This window comes from Nicotiana sylvestris, chromosome 1 (genome assembly GCF_000393655.2).
Source record: "Nicotiana sylvestris chromosome 1, ASM39365v2, whole genome shotgun sequence".
NCBI lineage: Eukaryota > Viridiplantae > Streptophyta > Magnoliopsida > Solanales > Solanaceae > Nicotiana > Nicotiana sylvestris.
Genome location: NC_091057.1, coordinates 114107615 through 114127414, shown reverse-complemented (window position 1 = coordinate 114127414; position 19800 = coordinate 114107615). Strand labels below are relative to the sequence as shown.

The 19800-nt window shown below is 39.8% G+C and overlaps 1 protein-coding gene across 1 annotated transcript; it reads left to right on the top strand.

Annotated features, from left to right (window-relative positions):
• Nucleotides 1-18596: 18596 nt before the first annotated feature.
• Nucleotides 18597-19600, top strand: LOC104222621 (vacuolar iron transporter homolog 4-like). The gene has a single exon (XM_009773866.2). It carries the CDS (start codon nucleotides 18685-18687, stop codon nucleotides 19342-19344), a length of 660 nt encoding a protein of 219 aa, XP_009772168.1. The 5' UTR covers nucleotides 18597-18684; the 3' UTR covers nucleotides 19345-19600.
• The last annotated feature ends 200 nt before the right edge of the window (nucleotides 19601-19800 follow it).

Here is a 19800-nt window from a genome sequence, read left to right as displayed (position 1 = left end):
TAGCGAGTCTTCTCTAGATTGTCGTAGGTGTAGTGGTTGCAGTCTGGGATGATAGAATAAGGGCATGTCCTCGGATGGGGCAGAGTGTGGGGCTGGGGTCAGGGGGTGGGTCGGGTAGCAGGGGAGGCAGAGGGGGCAAGGGAGCCTATAGGTTGAGAATCAGGTCATGGAACATAGGTTCACTAACGAGTAAATCCATAGAGTTGGCGAAAATCCTGCATAAGAGGAAGATTAATATAGCGTGTGACCAGGAGACTAGGTGGGTCGGATCGAGGGCGAAAAATGTGGATGGGTATAAGTTGTGGTACTCTGGTGTCCTGAGGGGTAAGAATGGAGTGGGTATCCTGGTAGATAGCCACCTTAGAGAGTCTGTGGTAGAGGTCAGACGGGTGAATGATAGACTAATGACTATTAAGTTGGTGGTGGGTGAGGGTACTTTAAATGTCGTTAGCGCGTACGCACCGCAAGCAGGCTTGGATAAGGATATTAAGAGGAATTTTTGGGAGGGGTTGGATGAGATTGTTCGTAGTATACCGCCTTCTGAGAGTTTATTCATAGGAGGAGATTTCAATGGTCATATTGGGTCATCTGCAGGTGGGTACACTGAGGTGCATGGCGGCTTCGGTTTCGGGGAGCGGAACGGAGGGGGCATTTCGCTGTTAGACTTTTCCAAGGCTTTCGATCTAGTCATTGCGAACTCGAGCTTTACGAAGCGGGATGAACATTTGGTTACTTACCAAAGTTCAGTGGCGAAGACTCAGATTGACTATCTACTCCTCAGGAGATGCGACAGAAGGTTGTGCGAGGACTGCAAGGTTATCCCAGGTGAGACCCTCTCAACGCAGCATAGGCTTTTGGTGATGGACATTTGTATTAGGATAAGGAGGAAGAAGAGGTCAGTACAAGGACGCCCCAGGATTAGGTGGGGCGCCTTAACTAAGGATAAAGCTAAGGAGTTGGAAGGAAGGTTATCGGCAATGGGAGCTTGGAGAAGTAGTGGGGACGCAAACACAATGTGGTCGACGACGGCGGACTGTATAAGAAAGGCGGCGAGATATGTGTTAGGGATATCTACGGTCCACAATGGTGGACACAAAGGAGATTGGTGGTGGAATGCAGTTGTCCAAGGTAAAGTGGAAGCAAAGAAGGCGGCTTACCTGCGGTTAGTAGGGAGCACTGACGAGGAGGAGAAAAGAGATAACAGTCAAAGGTATAAGGTAGCTCGGAAGGAGGCAAAGATGGCAGTGACGGAGGCTAAGACGTCAGTTTTTGCTCGTCTGTATGAGGAACTAAGGAATAAAGGCGGGAAGAAGTTATTTCGACTCGCTAAGGCGAGAGAGAGGACAACTCGGGATCTGGACCAAGTGAGGTGCATAAAAGATGATGACGGCAAAGTTTTGATGGGAGATGACTAGATTAAGAGGAGGTGACAGACCTACTTTCATAAACTTCTAAGTGAAGAAGGGGATCAGGATATTATACTTGGGGAATCGAGGAATGCCGACAGTCACCATGAAGTAAGTAATTGTAGGGACATTGAGATCGATGAAGTCATGGAGGCAATGCGTAAGATGAGAAGGGGCAGAGCTACCGGGCCAGACGAAATTCCGGTTGAACTGTGGAGGTGTGTGGGTAGAGCAGGCTTGGAATGGCTTACTGCATTGTTTAGTGTTATATTCAAGACTAATAGGATGCCTGAAGAGTGGAGGTGGAGTACAATGGTCCCGTTGTATAAGAACAAAGGTGATGTCCAGAGCTGTAACAACTATAGGGGCATCAAATTACTAAGTCATACCATGAAAGTTTGGGAGAGAGTGGTAGAAATGAGAGTGCGAAGGACGGTGTCTATTTCAGACAACCAGTTCGGGTTCATGCCGGGGCGATCTACCACAGAAGCTATCCACCTTATTAGGAGGATGGTGGAACAGTACAGGGATAGGAAGAAGGATCTCCACATGGTGTTTATTGATCTGGAGAAAGCGTACGATAGGGTTCCTAGGGAGGTCTTATGGAGCTGCTTATAGGATAAAGGGGTCCCGGTTGACTATATTAGGGTGATTAAAGACATGTATGATGGAGATAAGACTCGGGTTAGGACAGTAGGAGGCGACTCTGAACACTTTCCAGTTATTACGGGGTTGCACCAAGGGTCTGCGCTCAGCCCATTCCTATTTGCCCTGGTGATGGATGCACTGACTCATCATATTCAAGGGGAGGTGCCATGGTGCATGCTATTTGCTGATGACATTATTCTAATTGACGAGACACGAGGCGGCGTCAACGAGAGGCTAGAGATTTGGAGACATGCTCTTGAGTCTAAAGGTTTCAAGTTGAGCAGGACGAAGACGGAATACCTCGAGTGCAAATTTGGAGTTGAGCCGACGGAAGCGGGAGTTGAAGTGAGGCTTGACTCTCAAGTCATTCCCAAGAGGGGTAGTTTCAAGTACCTTGGATCGGTTATTCAGGGGATCGGGGAGATTGACGAGGATGTCACACACCGTATAGGGGTGGGGTGGATGAAGTGGAGGTTAGCGTCGGGAGTCTTGTGTGACAAGAAAGTGCCACCGTTACTAAAAGGTAAGTTTTATAGAGCAGTGGTTAGGCCTGCCATGTTATATGGAACTGAATGTTGGCCGGTAAAGAACTCACACATCCAGAAGATGAAAGTAGCAGAGATGAGGATGTTGAGGTGGATGTGCGGGCATACAAGGATGGATAAGATTAGGAATGAAGATATTCGAGAGAAGGTGGGCGTGGCCCCCATGGAGGACAAGATGCGGGAAGTAAGACTCAGATGGTTCGGGCACATTCAGAGGAGGAGCACTGATGCACCGGTGAGGAGGTGTGAGCGACTGGCTGTAGTGGGCACGCGGAGAGGTAGAGGGCGACCTAAGAAGTATTGGGGAGAGGTGATCAGACAGGACATGGCGCGACTTAGGATTACTGAGGACATGGCCCTTGACAGGGAATTATGGAGGTCGAGCATTAAGGTTGTAGGTTAGGGGAAAGTTGTGAATATTTCTACAGCACAATAGAGTGAGACTAGCTAGTTAGGAGTTAGACGAAGAATGTCATTGGTCGTCTATTGATGCAGGGCTTTACCTGCTAGTTTTACTATACCAGCCATCTATTTCGTATTTCGTATTTCGTATTCTGTATTTCATATCTCTTATATTGTTGTTATTTATTATGCATTTTAATGGTACTAATATATTGGCTCCTGTTGCTTTTTTTTTAGCCGAGGGTCTCCTGGAAATAGCCTCTCTACCCTTCGGGGTAGGGGTAAGGTCTGCGTACATATTACCCTCCCCAGACCCCATTTGTGGGATTATACTGGGTCGTTGTTGTTGTTGTTGTTGTTGTTGTTTCAGTTTTAAAACATAACCTCTGCGTTTTATCCTCTCCAAAATAGAACCTAACACCTAGGTATTTCCTCTCAAACTCCTCCCATCCATCTAGCCAATCATAACAACAATTTAGTCATCCTCAAGATGGAGAACACCATGGTAGCTTCGGAATCGTGAATTCTTCGGTGTTTCACTTTTCATAGCAAGACTCCGCCTTGAAGTAATTTCGAATTTTGAGTAATTCTGGTCACATAAGGTATGATTTAACTTCCTCTTTGATCTTTGTAAACTTCTACCATAAGAATTCCTAAGAAATAGTTGAAACCTCTATAAATAATGATTCTGGAAATTAGAACGTTAGCTTATAAACGTAAATATAAATAAAAAACAGAAATTAATTCGAGCCCACTGAATTCACAGTGTTTCCTTAAGGAATTTAATCCCCTCCTAGTACCCAAGGTTATAGATTATTTCCTCCCAGGATAGAACGAATTACACACTGGTGTAGCGGTACTTCAAACCCCAGTGTTTCAACGAACACAAAGTTCGGCAACAAATCACACTTATGGATGCTTTGTTTGTAGTTAAAAACAATGCAGAATAAGGAGGACAACTCAGAAGTCGAATGGAAATTCTGAGAGGAAGGAATGCAAAGTATAGCCAATGTTGAATTCTTACTGAAGAGAATATCAAATTGCAATTCGTTTTTCCAGTGTATACGCAGTGTATACAGAGTGTATATCCAGTATATACAGAGTGTATATCCAATGTATACAAAGTGTATATTAAGTGTATACAAAGTGTTTTGAGTGTTTTTTCCGATGTGTTCTCCTTTTTCTCCAACTTATGCTCTATTTATAATAGTTATTTGAGATAAATTCGCCCCCTCCATGGTGCAACAAGCACTAGTCTATCATGGAGGAAGCAATTACATGGTGGAATGTACACTTGCTTGGTGGGAGGAGCATTTGCACCATTGTGGGAGGTGCACTAGGCTGCTTATTGCTTAGTGTTGCAACACAATACACGGATTGGAAAACATTCGTTACAAACACGGATTATATCACGTTAATATTCACTATTAACAAATAAATTTGGTCCAAAAAAATTAATCAATCGATCATTTGACCAAATCCAAATCCAAATCCAAATCCAAATCCCATTTTCCATTCACTCTAATTTTAAAACTATTTCATCTTAAACAAAAAACTCAACAAGAATTCCTAAGAAATAGTTGAAACCTCTATAGAAATGTTCTTGATTTTTTTATGAAACCTCTCTTAATATGGCTTGATTGTTGGGGATGTTCTATATGATTTATTGTGTTGTTTGGATCTGTGAAGACATGGATGTAATCCTGTCTATGAGGAGATGTAGTAAAGTAAAATTTGGTATTGTGTTGGGGGGGGGGGAATTAATCTACAAAAGAGTCTACAAATTCATGGTCACAAGTTGTTCGCGTAAATGTCTAAATGAAGAATTATATAAGCTATGAGCTTGAATTTGATTTTTAATGGTTTGTATTATGTAGGAAATCATTCCTAAGGCTTTTGAGGTCTTGGAAACAGTATATAACTCCATCGACAAGGTATGTAGGGCTTTCTCTATACTTTTCGGCATGACTAGAATTCGAATAAATGTTTATCGAATTGTTTCGTCGGATTCGAGTTATTTCACCTTCAACTTATAAAGATGCTTAGACCTAATCCTTTCTCATAGATTGCTTACTTCAGAGAATATCTATGAATTCTCGATTTTCCTTATTCCTTATTTAAAAAAGAACTAGAGCCTTTTTACTCGTTCTCCTTTTGACGTTCATATAAATCATGAATAAGTAACATTTACTTCAAAGGTACTCATAATACATAACTCTCATGTTCTTAGTACTTGTTGGCTCGTGAAAATTAAATATTTTTAGCCACAACCATGATAGTCAGGGAATAATGATGATAGGCCACTTCGACCCTTCTTAGAATACGTCTTTTAAGGTTGGTTTCACATTGCACCTATATAATTTATGATTTAGTATATGTATGTATTTACTTTCATTACCTAGCCGCACTATAGACGGCCGGGTATGATACATATTGTGTAACCACTGATCAGTTGGGATTACTGAGCTTCACGTGGCCGGGTACGATTCTACCGAGCCTTTATTATGGCCGGGTATGTTATGGAATTATATCCCCACAGAGGGATTTATTATTATATAATGTGATATATTATAAGTAGCGATAGTGAACGACGGTTTCACGAGCATACATTTATATCCATGTTGAATTTTAATTCTCTACCGAGGCTAGTTTCAGAATTCAAATTGTCTCTATGTCTCTTCTCTTGTTAATTACATTTTTCATGTTACACTTGTCGCCCTACATATTCAGTAAATATATCGTACTGACGCATTTTTATGCATTATGTTCATGCCCACAGGTTCGGATAGACAAAGCGGCGTGCCTCCTCAGTAGGACCCCCAGGATCAGCGTTGGGTTTCGCACTCCACTTCTTCGGAGTTGCTGACTTTGAGTCCATATGTACTATTACAGATGTATATGTGTGGTTTTGGGCATGTCGGTGCCTTTGTCCTTCCCTGTTGAGATTGTCTTACACTCTTAGAGGCTTGCAGACTAGCGGTCATTGTATATATATATTTTTCGTATCGCCCTATCGGTCTTCTGGATAGCTGTTATACTGTTGTTGCAGCCTTGTTGGCCTAGTTTATATATATATATGTCGTGTTGGGCTCTTCTGCCTGCAAGTTATTATATTTCAGATCATATCTCATGGTTGGTTCGCTTGGGCCTTCGGGCATCGGGTGCCAGCCACACCTCCCAAGGTTGGGGTGTGACAGCTATAACACTCAAATGCATCAACAGTCTCTGCAACTGCCAAAGCAAATCCCACTGGATCCGTATATCCAAAAATATTCCCATAAACTACGTTTGCAAACCTTTGCGGTCGGTTGATCACTCTCTTCTCTCTGCCGGTTGCAATGCTATATGGTTGTTGTTGCGTAGGTGCATCAACATTATCATCTTGATCAATATTTTGCACCTCTTCCACTTCCTCTACTTTAGAACTATTGGGCTGAGCTAGTGGAGATTCAATTTCTAGATCTATGCGGTCACTGACACCACGATCTATTTCTGCTATTGCCTTCTCCCTCTGACTGTCCAGTGAGGCAGATTCATTGAATGTTACATCCCTACTGATAATTAGCCCTGGAGTCTCTTGATCTGTGCACCACAACCTATTATCTTTCACTCCAGTTGCATACCCTAGAAATATGCACTTCTTTGCCCTCGACTCAAGTTTTCCATCCCTCACATGAGCATAAGCAGGAAAACCAAATATACTTAAATTTAAATAATCAGCAGGCGAACCGGACCATACCTCAAAAGGAGTTTTGAACTCAATAGCTGTGGATGGAGATCTATTGACCAAATAACAAGTTGTATTGATTACTTCAGCCCAAAAATCTTTGCTAACACATGAGTGTGAAAGCATGTTTCGTGCCCTATCGCAAAGCGTTCTATTCATACATTCTGCAACACTATTTTGTTGTGGTGTTCCGACACAAGTGCGGTGTTTCACTATGCCCTCCATGCTGTAGAAATTATCGAACTCAGAATTGCAAAATTCCAACCCATTGTCAGTTCGAAGACGCCTAACTTTTCTTTCCGTCTGCCTCTCAACCATCGTCTTCCATTTAATAAATGTCAAAAATGCCTCATATTTTGTTTTCAGAAAATACACCCATACCATCCTTGAGTAATCATCAATCAAAGTCATAAAATACCTGGAACCACTCTTGGAGGGAACTCTGTTTGGACCCCACAAGTCAGAGTGTATATAATCTAACTTGTCTCTGGTCTTATGCTCGGCCTTCTTGATGAACTTTACCTTTGTCTGTTAACCAAACACACAATGCTCACAAAAATTCAAAACTTGATTTTTGTACCCATTCAGCAAGTTCTGCTTACTTAATAAAGACAATCCATTATTACTCATGTGGCCAAGTCGCAAGTGCCACAACTGAGACTGATTCAGATCACTTTTCCCAGAAGCCACAGCAGCTTCCCCTTCAACTACATTGGCCTGAAGATGATACAATTTAGAATGTAGTTTACCCTTCATGAGTACATGGAGCCTTTAAACATTTTAAGTATTCCATTCTCAGAGTGAAATTTATACCCTTGATCATCCAAAGTCGAAAGAGAAATCAAATTTCTCTTTAGATGAACATGCCAACACTCAATGTTTCTGATAATTCCGTCGAACATTCTCAATTTGATGTTACCAACCCCCTCTACTGGTAATGGATTATCATCTCCCATATAGACAGTCCCACTCATTTGTTTGTAAGTTGCAAACCAATTCTTGTATGGACACATGTGGAAAGTAGCACCAGAATCAAGAACCCAAGAATTTTGTCCATGACTAGAACTCACAGCACAAACTTCCCCTACATAATCACTATCATCAGAATTATTGCATGTGTCAACAATAGTTTCCGAATTATCTATTTTCTGCTTCCCTCTTTTCTCCTTCAGCTTAGGACAATCTCTCTTGTAGTGACCTTGCTCCCCGCACTCATAACAGTTTTGCTTCCTTGCTCTAGACTTTGATCTTGCGATTGACTTTTTCCTGTTAAAGTTCTTTTGTTGTGTTCTTCCTCTAATCACAAGACCCTCGCCCTCAATTCTGTTGTCTGAAAAACTCTTTTCAACTCTTTAGATTTTAGTGCACTACTAACATCTTCTAGTGAAATGCTATCTTTCCCATATAGCAGTGTATCGGCAAAAGTATCATAAGACCGTGGTAAAGAACATAACACAATCAAGGCCTGATCCTCACTCTCAATTTTGATAGCCACATTCTTCAGGTCCATTTAATTGAATTAAACTCATCAAGGTGAGTTTTAACAGGTGTACCTTGGTTCATACGAAGATTGTATAACTTCTTTTTCAGGTAGAGGCAGTTTGGCAGCGATTTCTTAGAATACAGATCTTCCAGTTTCTTCCATGTCGTTGCTGCAGAAGTTTCTTCAGCAATTTCCCGAAGAACGTTATCTGTAACGCTCATGAAGATCACACTCAAAGCCCTCTCCTTCAGGTCTTCCTTCTTTGTCTCTTTCATATCTTCAGGAAAATCCTCATCAATTGTTTTCCATAATCCTTGTAACACCAGGGACGATTTCATCCTAATCTTCCATAGACTGAAACTAGAACCTCCGTCAAATTTCTCTACTTCGTACTTTGTTGAAGATGATGAAGACATCTTAATCCTAAATTATGTGTAGAAACCCGAACCTTGCTTTGATACCAATTGTTGCGGAATATCGTGGGTTAACTAGCACAAAATCTCACACAAAACAAATAGAGAAGAAAAATCAACACAAGGATTTAACGAGGTTCGGCTAAGCCTAATCCTCGGGGCAAAATAAGAGAGAGTTTCCACTATGAATGAGAAGAAAAACACAATACAATCTATAGAATCCCCAACTAGAACCCCTATATATATATCCCAAAAGGTTTCAAACCTATAAGAGAAAGGTTTCCCAATTTGACAAGGACTATAGGTTTTCCTTTCCCAAATCTATTAGGACAATGGGTTTTCCTAAACCTATAGGGACTATGGGTTTCCTAAAAATACAAACAAATAATTCAAGCCACAAATAACAGCTTCGTTACTTGATGAGGAATGCATTCAGATGACAATTCCAAAAACAGCTTTTAGGCTGGATGTTAACATTTGCTTCTATGTATATGGTGCAATCTAGGCAAACAAGGTAGTACCCCAACCAAGAATTCCTAGGCCTGCTAACCTTAATTAATTAATCAGATACTTTGAGTGCCTTAAGGAAATCACGATCAACCTCTTCTATATCATCATCTCTGAAGTAATCTTCTCGTCTCTTCTGCAGTATTTCCTCTTCGTCTTCGATTTCATCATAATGACGATCCTTTAACCTTGCGGCCTCCACTTTTCGCTCAAAATGCAGAGCTTCTTGGCGGAAGCCGCAGCGGCACTTAACTCTAACCCTAGCAAACATTTCTTCAGCCAAAAGCCTTACTGTGGATTCATCACAGCAAACAGTAACAAGTGAATAGGGACGACAGTCCCAGATTCCCAAACTCAACCGTAAGATGTGCAGGCGCTCTTAGACAGACTAATCAGACGAGGAACATCCGCAAATCCGTACCCTAGGGACATCAATTTTTTCCTATCCCACTTCCTTGTTACATAATCACACCTCATTTTTTCTAATCTTTTCTCTTTCTCTTCTATACTTCTACTACTCACACAGTAACAACTTGTTTGGACGTTATCTCGGAAAGCCCTACTTTTGTGAAACAACCAATTTGGTGCAATGAATTGTTTCTTATTTTTCTCTTCAATTATGCCTTTACTTTCTAATTTAATTGCTTAATATATTTACAAGACATAATTGGTCATAAATTCGTAAATAATTTTTAATTCATGGTCTTAAATCATTCTTAAATGTAATTCTTGACAAATTTAACATTTAAAACAATTAATAATATTCTAGTAAATTTATTAGTTACTGTACAATACAATATAGTCAAACCAAACAATAAAAATGTTAGTACTTAACAACATCAAATTTTATATCCAAACTTTATATCCATAAAATGATACAATACAATACATTATAAGATGACGAGTAATGAAAAGTTTTATTGTGTGTCTCACACAACTGACATTAGTTGTGTGAGACCTCTTTTTGTGAACTCAAATCTTACACTTTTGGGTCCATAAAATTATGAAATAAAAGAAACCTCACACAACTAGTATCATATGTATGACTCACAAATAAAAAATTTCACCTTTGTACCTTCTTGTACAAATCGCTTTTGTTTTCTTCCTATGTTGTCAATTTTTCTTTGCATTCTATCTCTTCCAAAATACGGGGGTACATATCATTAAATTTCTGAGATTCAGTTTTCCCTTCCAATGGATTTCCCATTTAATGTTAGATAGTGAGTTAAAGTGTGAGATTAAGTATGGATTTGACTATGCTAGTTTCTACATCCAGGAATGTCATAGCTGGAGAACCCTGGTACTCGCTATATTAACTAAATACCGGAGTATAAAATAGTAGAAAAGGCAGAAATCTGAACCAATATGCTTTGCCAAAGAGGAGTTCCGGTGAAGAAACAACAATCTCCTATTAGAACACTCAATAACTCTAAACCTCCAAGATTATTATGATTAAAGGCAAATTGCCAACAGTAGTAAATTGCAGTATTTAAAACTAAATGCAGAGAGGGCACATATGAAGATGAAACAAGACACTTTAAAAGGACCAAATCAAAATTGGCAGCCAAAAAAAAGGGTTAATTAAATCCTGGAGAAAAAATGACAAGTTTTTCATACATGACTAAAGTTATAACCCTCTATCTTTCATGCTTCATCTCTTTCATAGAAGAGAGCAATACCTTATCCAGCACATTTCTTTTCTTTTTTTGCAGAAAAAAAGAACAAAAATGTGTGTATAAGCAATGGCACAGACAAGATCTAATATTACATATGGCTGATTTATGAACTATAGACTATTAGACTGCATGCATAAGGGAGATGGATCATGATGATGTCCATCTTATTGAAGAAGTATTAGGCATGTGCCTAATAAGAGTTTTCTTTGGTTTGGTAGCCAACCTTGTTGACTTGGTTTGGTTGGTAGCCAACCTTGTTGAATTTCTTTGGTTTGGTAGCCAACTTTGTTGAATTGTGAAAAGTGTGTGTAAATTGTCAAATATGGTAGGCTTTAGAGAGTGAAACTTTGGCTATAAAAGGAGAGCTTCAACTCTCATTTCTACACACCAACAAAGAGAGAAAGAAAGAGTGAGGTTTCACAGACAAGGTATAAGAAAATAGTCTGTGAGGAAAATAGAGAGTGAGCGATATTGTAGTGAGGTGGGAATATCAAAAGAGGGTTATTTCTTTTGAGTGTTGTAGTGGTCTTTGGAGTATTTATCTCCGACCTACAAAGTGTAAAATTCCTTACTATAGTGATATCAGTTGCTCCTCTCGGGGTCGTGGTTTTTTCCCTTATTCAGAAGGGTTTTCCACGTAAAAATCTTGGTGTCATTATTACTCTTTTATTATTGTTAATTACCGTATCTCGGTGCTACATTATTATTCCGCTTTATTACCGTGAATATTATTTTGGTAAGGGGTTTATTCCCAACAACTGGTATCAGAGCACAGGTTCTGCTCGTTCACTGAAATACTATTCACTGTCGGTAGTACTATACTTGGTGAAAAATAAAAATGTCCGGAGTAAAGTACGAGGTAGCAAAATTCAACGGAGATAACGGTTTCTCAACATGGCAAAGAAGGATGAGAGATCTGCTCATCCAACAAGGATTACACAAGGTTCTAGATGTTGATTCCAAAAAGCCTGATACCATGAAAGCTGAGGATTGGGCTGACTTGGATGAAAGAGCTGCTAGTGCAATTAGGTTGCACTTATCAGATGATGTGGTAAATAACATCATTGATGAAGACACTGCACGAGGAATTTGGACAAGGTTGGAAAGCCTATACATGTCCAAAACGCTGACAAATAAATTGTACCTGAAGAAGCAGTTATACGCCCTACACATGAGTGAAGGTACGAATTTTTTGTCACATTTAAATGTGTTTAACGGACTAATCACACAGCTTGCCAACCTCGGAGTGAAAATCGAGGAAGAAGATAAAGCCATCTTGCTATTGAACTCGTTGCCATCTTCGTACGATAATTTGGCAACAACCATCCTGCACGGTAAGACTACTATTGAGTTGAAAGATGTCACATCGGCTCTTCTACTCAATGAGAAGATGAGAAAGAAGCCTGAAAATCAAGGACAGGCTCTCATCACAGAAGGTAGAGGCAGGAGTTATCAAAGGAGTTCGAACAACTATGGTAGATCCGGAGCTCGTGGGAAGTCAAAGAACCGATCCAAATCAAGAGTCAGAAATTGCTACAACTGTAATCAACCAGGTCACTTCAAAAGAGATTGCCCAAATCCAAGGAAGGGCAAAGGTGAAACCAGTGGCCAGAAGAATGACGACAACACAGCCGCCATGGTGCAAAATAATGATAATGTTGTCCTCTTTATAAATGAGGAAGAGGAATGCATGCACCTGTCAGGTTCAGAGTCGGAATGGGTGGTTGACACAGCGGCATCTCACCATGCCACACCGGTAAGAGATCTTTTTTGCAGATATGTAGCAGGTGATTTCGGCACAGTGAAAATGGGTAACACAAGTTACTCAAAGATTGCAGGGATTGGTGACATTTGTATCAAGACAAATGTCGGATGCACATTGGTTCTAAAGGATGTGCGGCATGTACCTGATTTACGGATGAACTTGATCTCGGGAATTGCTTTAGACCGAGATGGATACGAGAGCTATTTTGCAAATCAAAAGTGGAGACTCACTAAGGGATCATTGGTGATTGCAAAGGGAGTTGCTCGTGGCACGTTGTACAGGACAAATGCAGAAATATGCCAAGGTGAATTGAACGCGGCACAAGATGAGATTTCTGTAGATTTGTGGCACAAAAGAATGGGTCATATGAGCGAGAAGGGATTGCAGATTCTTGCCAAGAAATCACTCATTTCTTATGCCAAAGGTACAACGGTAAAACCTTGTGACTACTGTTTATTTGGTAAGCAGCATAGAGTCTCATTTCAGACATCGTCTGAAAGAAAATTGAATATACTTGATTTAGTATATTCTGATGTTTGCGGCCCAATGGAAATTGAATCAATGGGCGGTAACAAATATTTTGTTACTTTTATTGATGATGCTTCACGAAAATTATGGGTTTATATTTTGAAAACCAAAGATCAGGTGTTTCAAGTTTTCCAGAAGTTTCATGCTCTAGTAGAAAGGGAGACGGGTCGAAAGCTAAAGCGTCTCCGAAGTGACAATGGAGGTGAGTACACTTCAAGGGAATTTGAAGAGTATTGTTCAAGTCATGGGATCAGACATGAAAAGACAGTTCCTGGAACCCCACAGCACAATGGCGTAGCCGAGAGGATGAACCGCACCATTGTGGAGAAGGTGAGAAGCATGCTCAGAATGGCTAAACTGCCTAAGTCATTCTGGGGTGAAGCAGTTCAGACAGCCTGTTACCTGATCAATAGGAGTCCATCAGTTCCGTTGGCGTTTGAAATCCCAGAGAGAGTCTGGACCAACAAGGAGGTGTCCTACTCGCATCTGAAGGTGTTCGGTTGCAGAGCTTTTGCACATGTACCAAAAGAGCAGAGAACAAAGCTGGATGATAAATCTGTTCCCTGCATATTTATCGGATATGGAGATGAAGAGTTCGGGTACAGACTGTGGGATCCTGTAAAGAAGAAGGTCATCAGAAGCAGAGATGTAGTCTTCCGAGAAAGTGAAGTTGGAACTGCTGCTGATATGTCAGAAAAGGCGAAGAATGGTATAATTCCTAACTTTGTTACTATTCCTTCTACTTCTAACAATCCCACAAGTGCAGAAAGTACGACCGACGAGGTTGCCGAGCAGGGGGAGCAACCTGGTGAGGTTATTGAGCAGGGGGAGCAACTTGATGAAGGTGTCGAGGAAGTGGAGCACCCCACTCAGGGAGAAGAACAACCTCAACCTCTGAGGAGATCAGAGAGGCCAAGGGTAGAGTCACGCAGGTACCCTTCCACAGAGTATGTCCTCATCAGTGATGAGGGGGAGCCAGAAAGTCTTAAGGAGGTGTTGTCCCATCCAGAAAAGAACCAGTGGATGAAAGCTATGCAAGAAGAGATGGAATCTCTACAGAAAAATGGCACATACAAGCTGGTTGAACTTCCAAAGGGTAAAAGACCACTCAAATGCAAATGGGTCTTTAAACTCAAGAAAGATGGAAATGGCAAGCTGGTCAGATACAAAGCTCGATTGGTGGTTAAAGGCTTCGAACAAAAGAAAGGTATTGATTTTGACGAAATTTTCTCACCTGTTGTCAAAATGACTTCTATTCGAACAATTTTGAGCTTAGCAACTAGCCTAGATCTTGAAGTGGAGCAGTTGGATGTGAAAACTGCATTTCTTCATGGAGATTTGGAAGAGGAGATTTATATGGAGCAGCCAGAAGGATTTGAAGTAGCTGGAAAGAAACACATGGTGTGCAAATTGAATAAGAGTCTTTATGGATTGAAGCAGGCACCAAGGCAGTGGTACATGAAGTTTGACTCATTCATGAAAAGTCAAACATACCTAAAGACCTATTCTGATCCATGTGTATACTTCAAAAGATTTTCTGAGAATAACTTTATTATATTGTTGTTGTATGTGGATGACATGTTAATTGTAGGAAAAGACAAGGGGTTGATAGCAAAGTTGAAAGGAGATCTGTCCAAGTCATTTGATATGAAGGACTTGGGCCCAGCACAACAAATTCTAGGGATGAAGATAGTTCGAGAGAGAACAAGTAGAAAGTTGTGGCTATCTCAGGAGAAGTACATTGAACGTGTACTAGAACGCTTCAACATGAAGAATGCTAAGCCAGTCAGCACACCTCTTGCTGGTCATCTAAAGTTGAGTAAGAAGATGTGTCCTACAACAGTGGAGGAGAAAGGAAACATGGCTAAAGTTCCTTATTCTTCAGCAGTCGGAAGCTTAATGTATGCAATGGTATGTACTAGACCTGATATTGCTCACGCAGTTGGTGTTGTCAGTAGGTTTCTTGAAAATCCTGGAAAGGAACATTGGGAAGCAGTCAAGTGGATACTCAGGTACCTGAGAGGTACCACGGGAGATTGTTTGTGCTTTGGAGGATCTGATCCAATCTTGAAGGGCTATACAGATGCTGATATGGCGGGTGACATTGACAACAGAAAATCCACTACTGGATATTTGTTTACATTTTCAGGGGGAGCTATATCATGGCAGTCTAAGTTGCAGAAGTGCGTTGCACTTTCAACAACTGAAGCAGAGTACATTGCCGCTACAGAAACTGGCAAGGAGATGGTATGGCTCAAACGATTCCTTCAAGAGCTTGGATTGCATCAGAAGGAGTATGTCGTCTATTGTGACAGTCAAAGTGCAATAGACCTTAGCAAGAACTCTATGTACCATGCAAGGACCAAACACATTGATGTGAGATATCATTGGATTCGAGAAATGGTAGATGATGAATCTCTAAAAGTCTTGAAGATTTCTACAAATGAGAATCCCGCAGATATGCTGACCAAGGTGGTACCAAGGAACAAGTTCGAGCTATGCAAAGAACTTGTCGGCATGCATTCAAACTAGAAGACAGTGCTACCTCCTCTGGATGAATGAGACTGGAGGGGGAGATTGATGATGTCCATCTCATTGAAGAAGTATTAGGCATGTGCCTAATAAGAGTTTTCTTTGGTTTGGTAGCCAACCTTGTTGACTTGGTTTGGTTGGTAGCCAACCTTGTTGAATTTCTTTGGTTTGGTAGCCAACTTTGTTGAATTGTGAAAAGTGTGTGTAAATTGTCAAATATGGTAGGCTTTAGAGAGTGAAACTTTGGCTATAAAAGGAGAGCTTCAACTCTCATTTCTACACACCAACAAAGAGAGAAAGAAAGAGTGAGGTTTCACAGACAAGGTATAAGAAAATAGTCTGTGAGGAAAATAGAGAGTGAGCGATATTGTAGTGAGGTGGGAATATCAAAAGAGGGTTATTTCTTTTGAGTGTTGTAGTGGTCTTTGGAGTATTTATCTCCGACCTACAAAGTGTAAAATTCCTTACTATAGTGATATCAGTTGCTCCTCTCGGGGTCGTGGTTTTTTCCCTTATTCAGAAGGGTTTTCCACGTAAAAATCTTGGTGTCATTATTACTCTTTTATTATTGTTAATTACCGTATCTCGGTGCTACATTATTATTCCGCTTTATTACCGTGAATATTATTTTGGTAAGAGGTTTATTCCCAACAGATCAGAAGCTATAGTCAGATGAAGAAGTTCCCAGCACAATATAGAGAATGCAAATCAAGGGGAAAAAATATTCCCAGCTCCAAAACAATTTCTTGAATGTAAGGCAGCCAAGAACGTGCATAACTAGAAAGAAAAAGAAATATTAAGACTCAAGACACATATCACTCTTCAATGCACTGGTGGCTCAAAATAGGCCGAAGCCTCCAACTGGAGTTCAAAAGCAGAAGTATCTGCCAAGTAGAAAGAAAAGATACCAAGAACCAGGAGCTCGTTGGCAAATGAAGTCTTGCTGTATTGGTTTTGTACTCATTTGGATCTTGAAAACAGACACCAGGAAGAAAAGAACAAGAACCGTCCCCGCGAAATAGAAACACCAAAGCAGAACAAATTAGTGGACCCATATTGCTGAACCCTCCAAGAGTATCTAAACATGTCACCATCTAACAGGAAAACTAACTCTTCCACCAACGATCTTTCCATGCAGAAGCATTCTCGCTCTATAAATTTAAATGCGCACCAAAACTAGCAAGAGAGCCAATCATGTATCCAAAAAAGGACGAAGGAACAAAATAGCCTGCCAAAAGGTTGACAGCATTAATATAATTTAACACATTGTGCTTACTCTGTTTGAACTTCGAAATCATGTACCAAAACCTATGTGTCGGTATTTCAGTAAAGCATATGAAAACTTACGAGGGACAATATTTTTTTCGTTATAGAATTTGCTAAACATAATCAACATTCATCATTAATGTTTAAGAAATTACACTCTTCCTTTTTAATTTTTATTATAACTCACGATACATTTGTAATAGCATTTATATCATTTTTAAAAAGATATACATGATACACGTACCCCAAGACTAGTTACATAAAAATATGAGAAAACTGATAGAAGATCCCAGCAAGCACCCAGGAAGAAAAAAGACTAATGGGTGATGTGATGTTGAGGTTGAATTAAAGGCGTGTCTGAAGCTAGAGGCGCAGGCTTGATTCCTACTTGACTTGTGATTAGAAATCTTTTTTGATTTTTTTCCTGTTGAGTTCGAATAATTGTACACTTAAACTATCTACTTGATAGCAACTTTATACTATGTAGTTGATAGCAACTTTATTCTATGTAGTTGATAGCAACTTTATGTCAAAGGAAGTGAGCATCCACTGACTTAAAATTTTAGATCCGTCTCTGAGCAGAAAGAAGAGCGCATACACATTATGAAGCTGGTTCCTGGTGGATTTTAAAGTCATTATATGGCCTAAAGAAAATAACTTTAGATAAAAAAAATTAAATAAATAAATAAATGGAGGGCTTGTGGCCTTTGTGTGAGTGGCACACTTATGTATGCATGCTTAACCTTAGTGTTGAAAGAACACTGCACCCAATTTTATTTACTAATAAGAAATATCTCCAATATATCTATTCAAGCAATTAGTGCTTTCCTATACAGCAATCCATCCTCACAAGCTCCTTTTCCAAAAGGTCAAAAAGCCATCTGAATTCCCTAGATTTCAAAATTAGCCATTTAGAAGTAAAACACGCACACACAATACACAAAATATAAAAGAAGAAAAGAGAAAAGCAGTAATCCAGTGATCCTTATGACTTTCAATTTTAAAGTTATTCTGTATATTTGAGACATTTGCTAGAAGTTTGTGTAAGTATGTGACCATGTGAGAATATAAGCAAACTGGTTTAAATCCCAGCGGTACAAATTAGCATGCAATATATGCCTAGGCTCTGTAGAATACTGCATGACAATAATGTGTTTTCTTAAGCAAGACTTTTTTGCTCTCCTTTTCTTTTCCTTCCATTTTTCTGTAGTCCTCTCATTTTCAGGGTATTGTCCAGAATAGCAGCTTTACCATTTAAAATTGATAATCCAGAAAAAGAAGGAATGAAAATGATGCATTTTTCAGAAATAGCAAAACTAACGAATTAAATTATGATGAGATGCATTCATTCTGAAAGATTGTACTGATTTCTGAATATAGAAATGCAAGACTTCAGAAAGCTGGCAATCAGCAACCACTATATAGAAATGAAGTGTATAGTTCCGTATAAAATATAACATGTTGCTATATGAAGCTCTTTCAAGAACATCTAAAATGTAACCAATACCACCCACAAGAAAAGGGTAAAATATAAAATAAAATTTGATAGAGTGACTACAGGATATTCTGTTATATGGGTATAAAGGTTTTCTTTTAGTGGATTCTATAAAGATTTTGGCCCAAGGAAAGTAACTATCTTAATACTCTGGATTTTAAAAATGAAGAGCTTTGTAGTCATCCTACTCTATAAATAACAAGGATTGAGTCTTCATTAAACACCCATCTTGAAAGAAAACAATCCTCCTTCTTTAGCTGACAGTTCCTCACAAATTATATACCTTTCTTAATGGCTGCTCAAAACCAAGTACAAATTACCATCCCTAAACAACATGATGACCAAAACCAAGCCCCTGAGGAGGATTTTGACTACTCGCAAAGAGCACAATGGCTTCGAGCAGCTATATTAGGAGCCAATGATGGATTAGTATCAGTTGCATCTTTGATGATGGGTGTTGGAGCTGTTCAAGAAAACGTTAAGACCATGATCCTTACTGGTTTTGCAGGGTTGTTTGCCGGTGCATGTAGCATGGCTATAGGAGAGTTTGTCTCTGTGTACTCTCAACTAGACATAGAGTTAGCTCAAATGAAGAGAGACAAAACAACAGGAGGACAGAACAAAGAACATCAACAGCAAGAAGTAGAAGAAAGTAACAAGGAACAGCTGCCAAATCCATTTCAGGCAGCCGGTGCCTCGAGTATTGCATTTTCATTGGGTGCTATTGTGCCAATTCTTGCAGCTGCATTTATAGCAGATCATAAGGTGAGGCTAGCTGTGATTGTGGCTGCAGTGAGCTTAGCATTGTTAGCATTTGGAGGAGTTGGTGCTTTTCTGGGCAGAAGTCCTATGGTCAAATCTTGTGCCAGAGTTTTAATTGGTGGCTGGATGGCTATGGCCATTACGTTTGGCCTCACTAGATTGATTGGCTCTATGGGATTGGAAATGTGATGGGGACTCTATGTTCTGTTCCCTGTCCTAGCTAATTTAGTTTTATCTGCTCAAGAAATTGATGTTGCACGTCAAATAAATTTCCTTTTGTGTAATGACTCTGGAGTGAAATCTTAAGAATGTATTGAAGGTCAATTTATGATTGTATTGCTGAAAGCATTAGCTACTCCACACAACCTTCAGCTTATTCATGATAGACTAGGCATCAACTGTCATAATCTAATATTTCAATGAACTATATGAATCTTCTGTAACTGCTTAACTTGTCTATGTTTACTTTAGCAATCAACCTTCTGTAACTGCTTCTACTAGTACCCAAAGTTCCAACAAATTCGTTAATAAGAAGATTCATCTTGACCTGATAATGCTTACGCTAGTTATCCACCTATAGCCAGGGGCGGACCCACCTTGTAGCAAGTGGGTTCAACTAACCCCTTCATCATAAATTTTTAATAT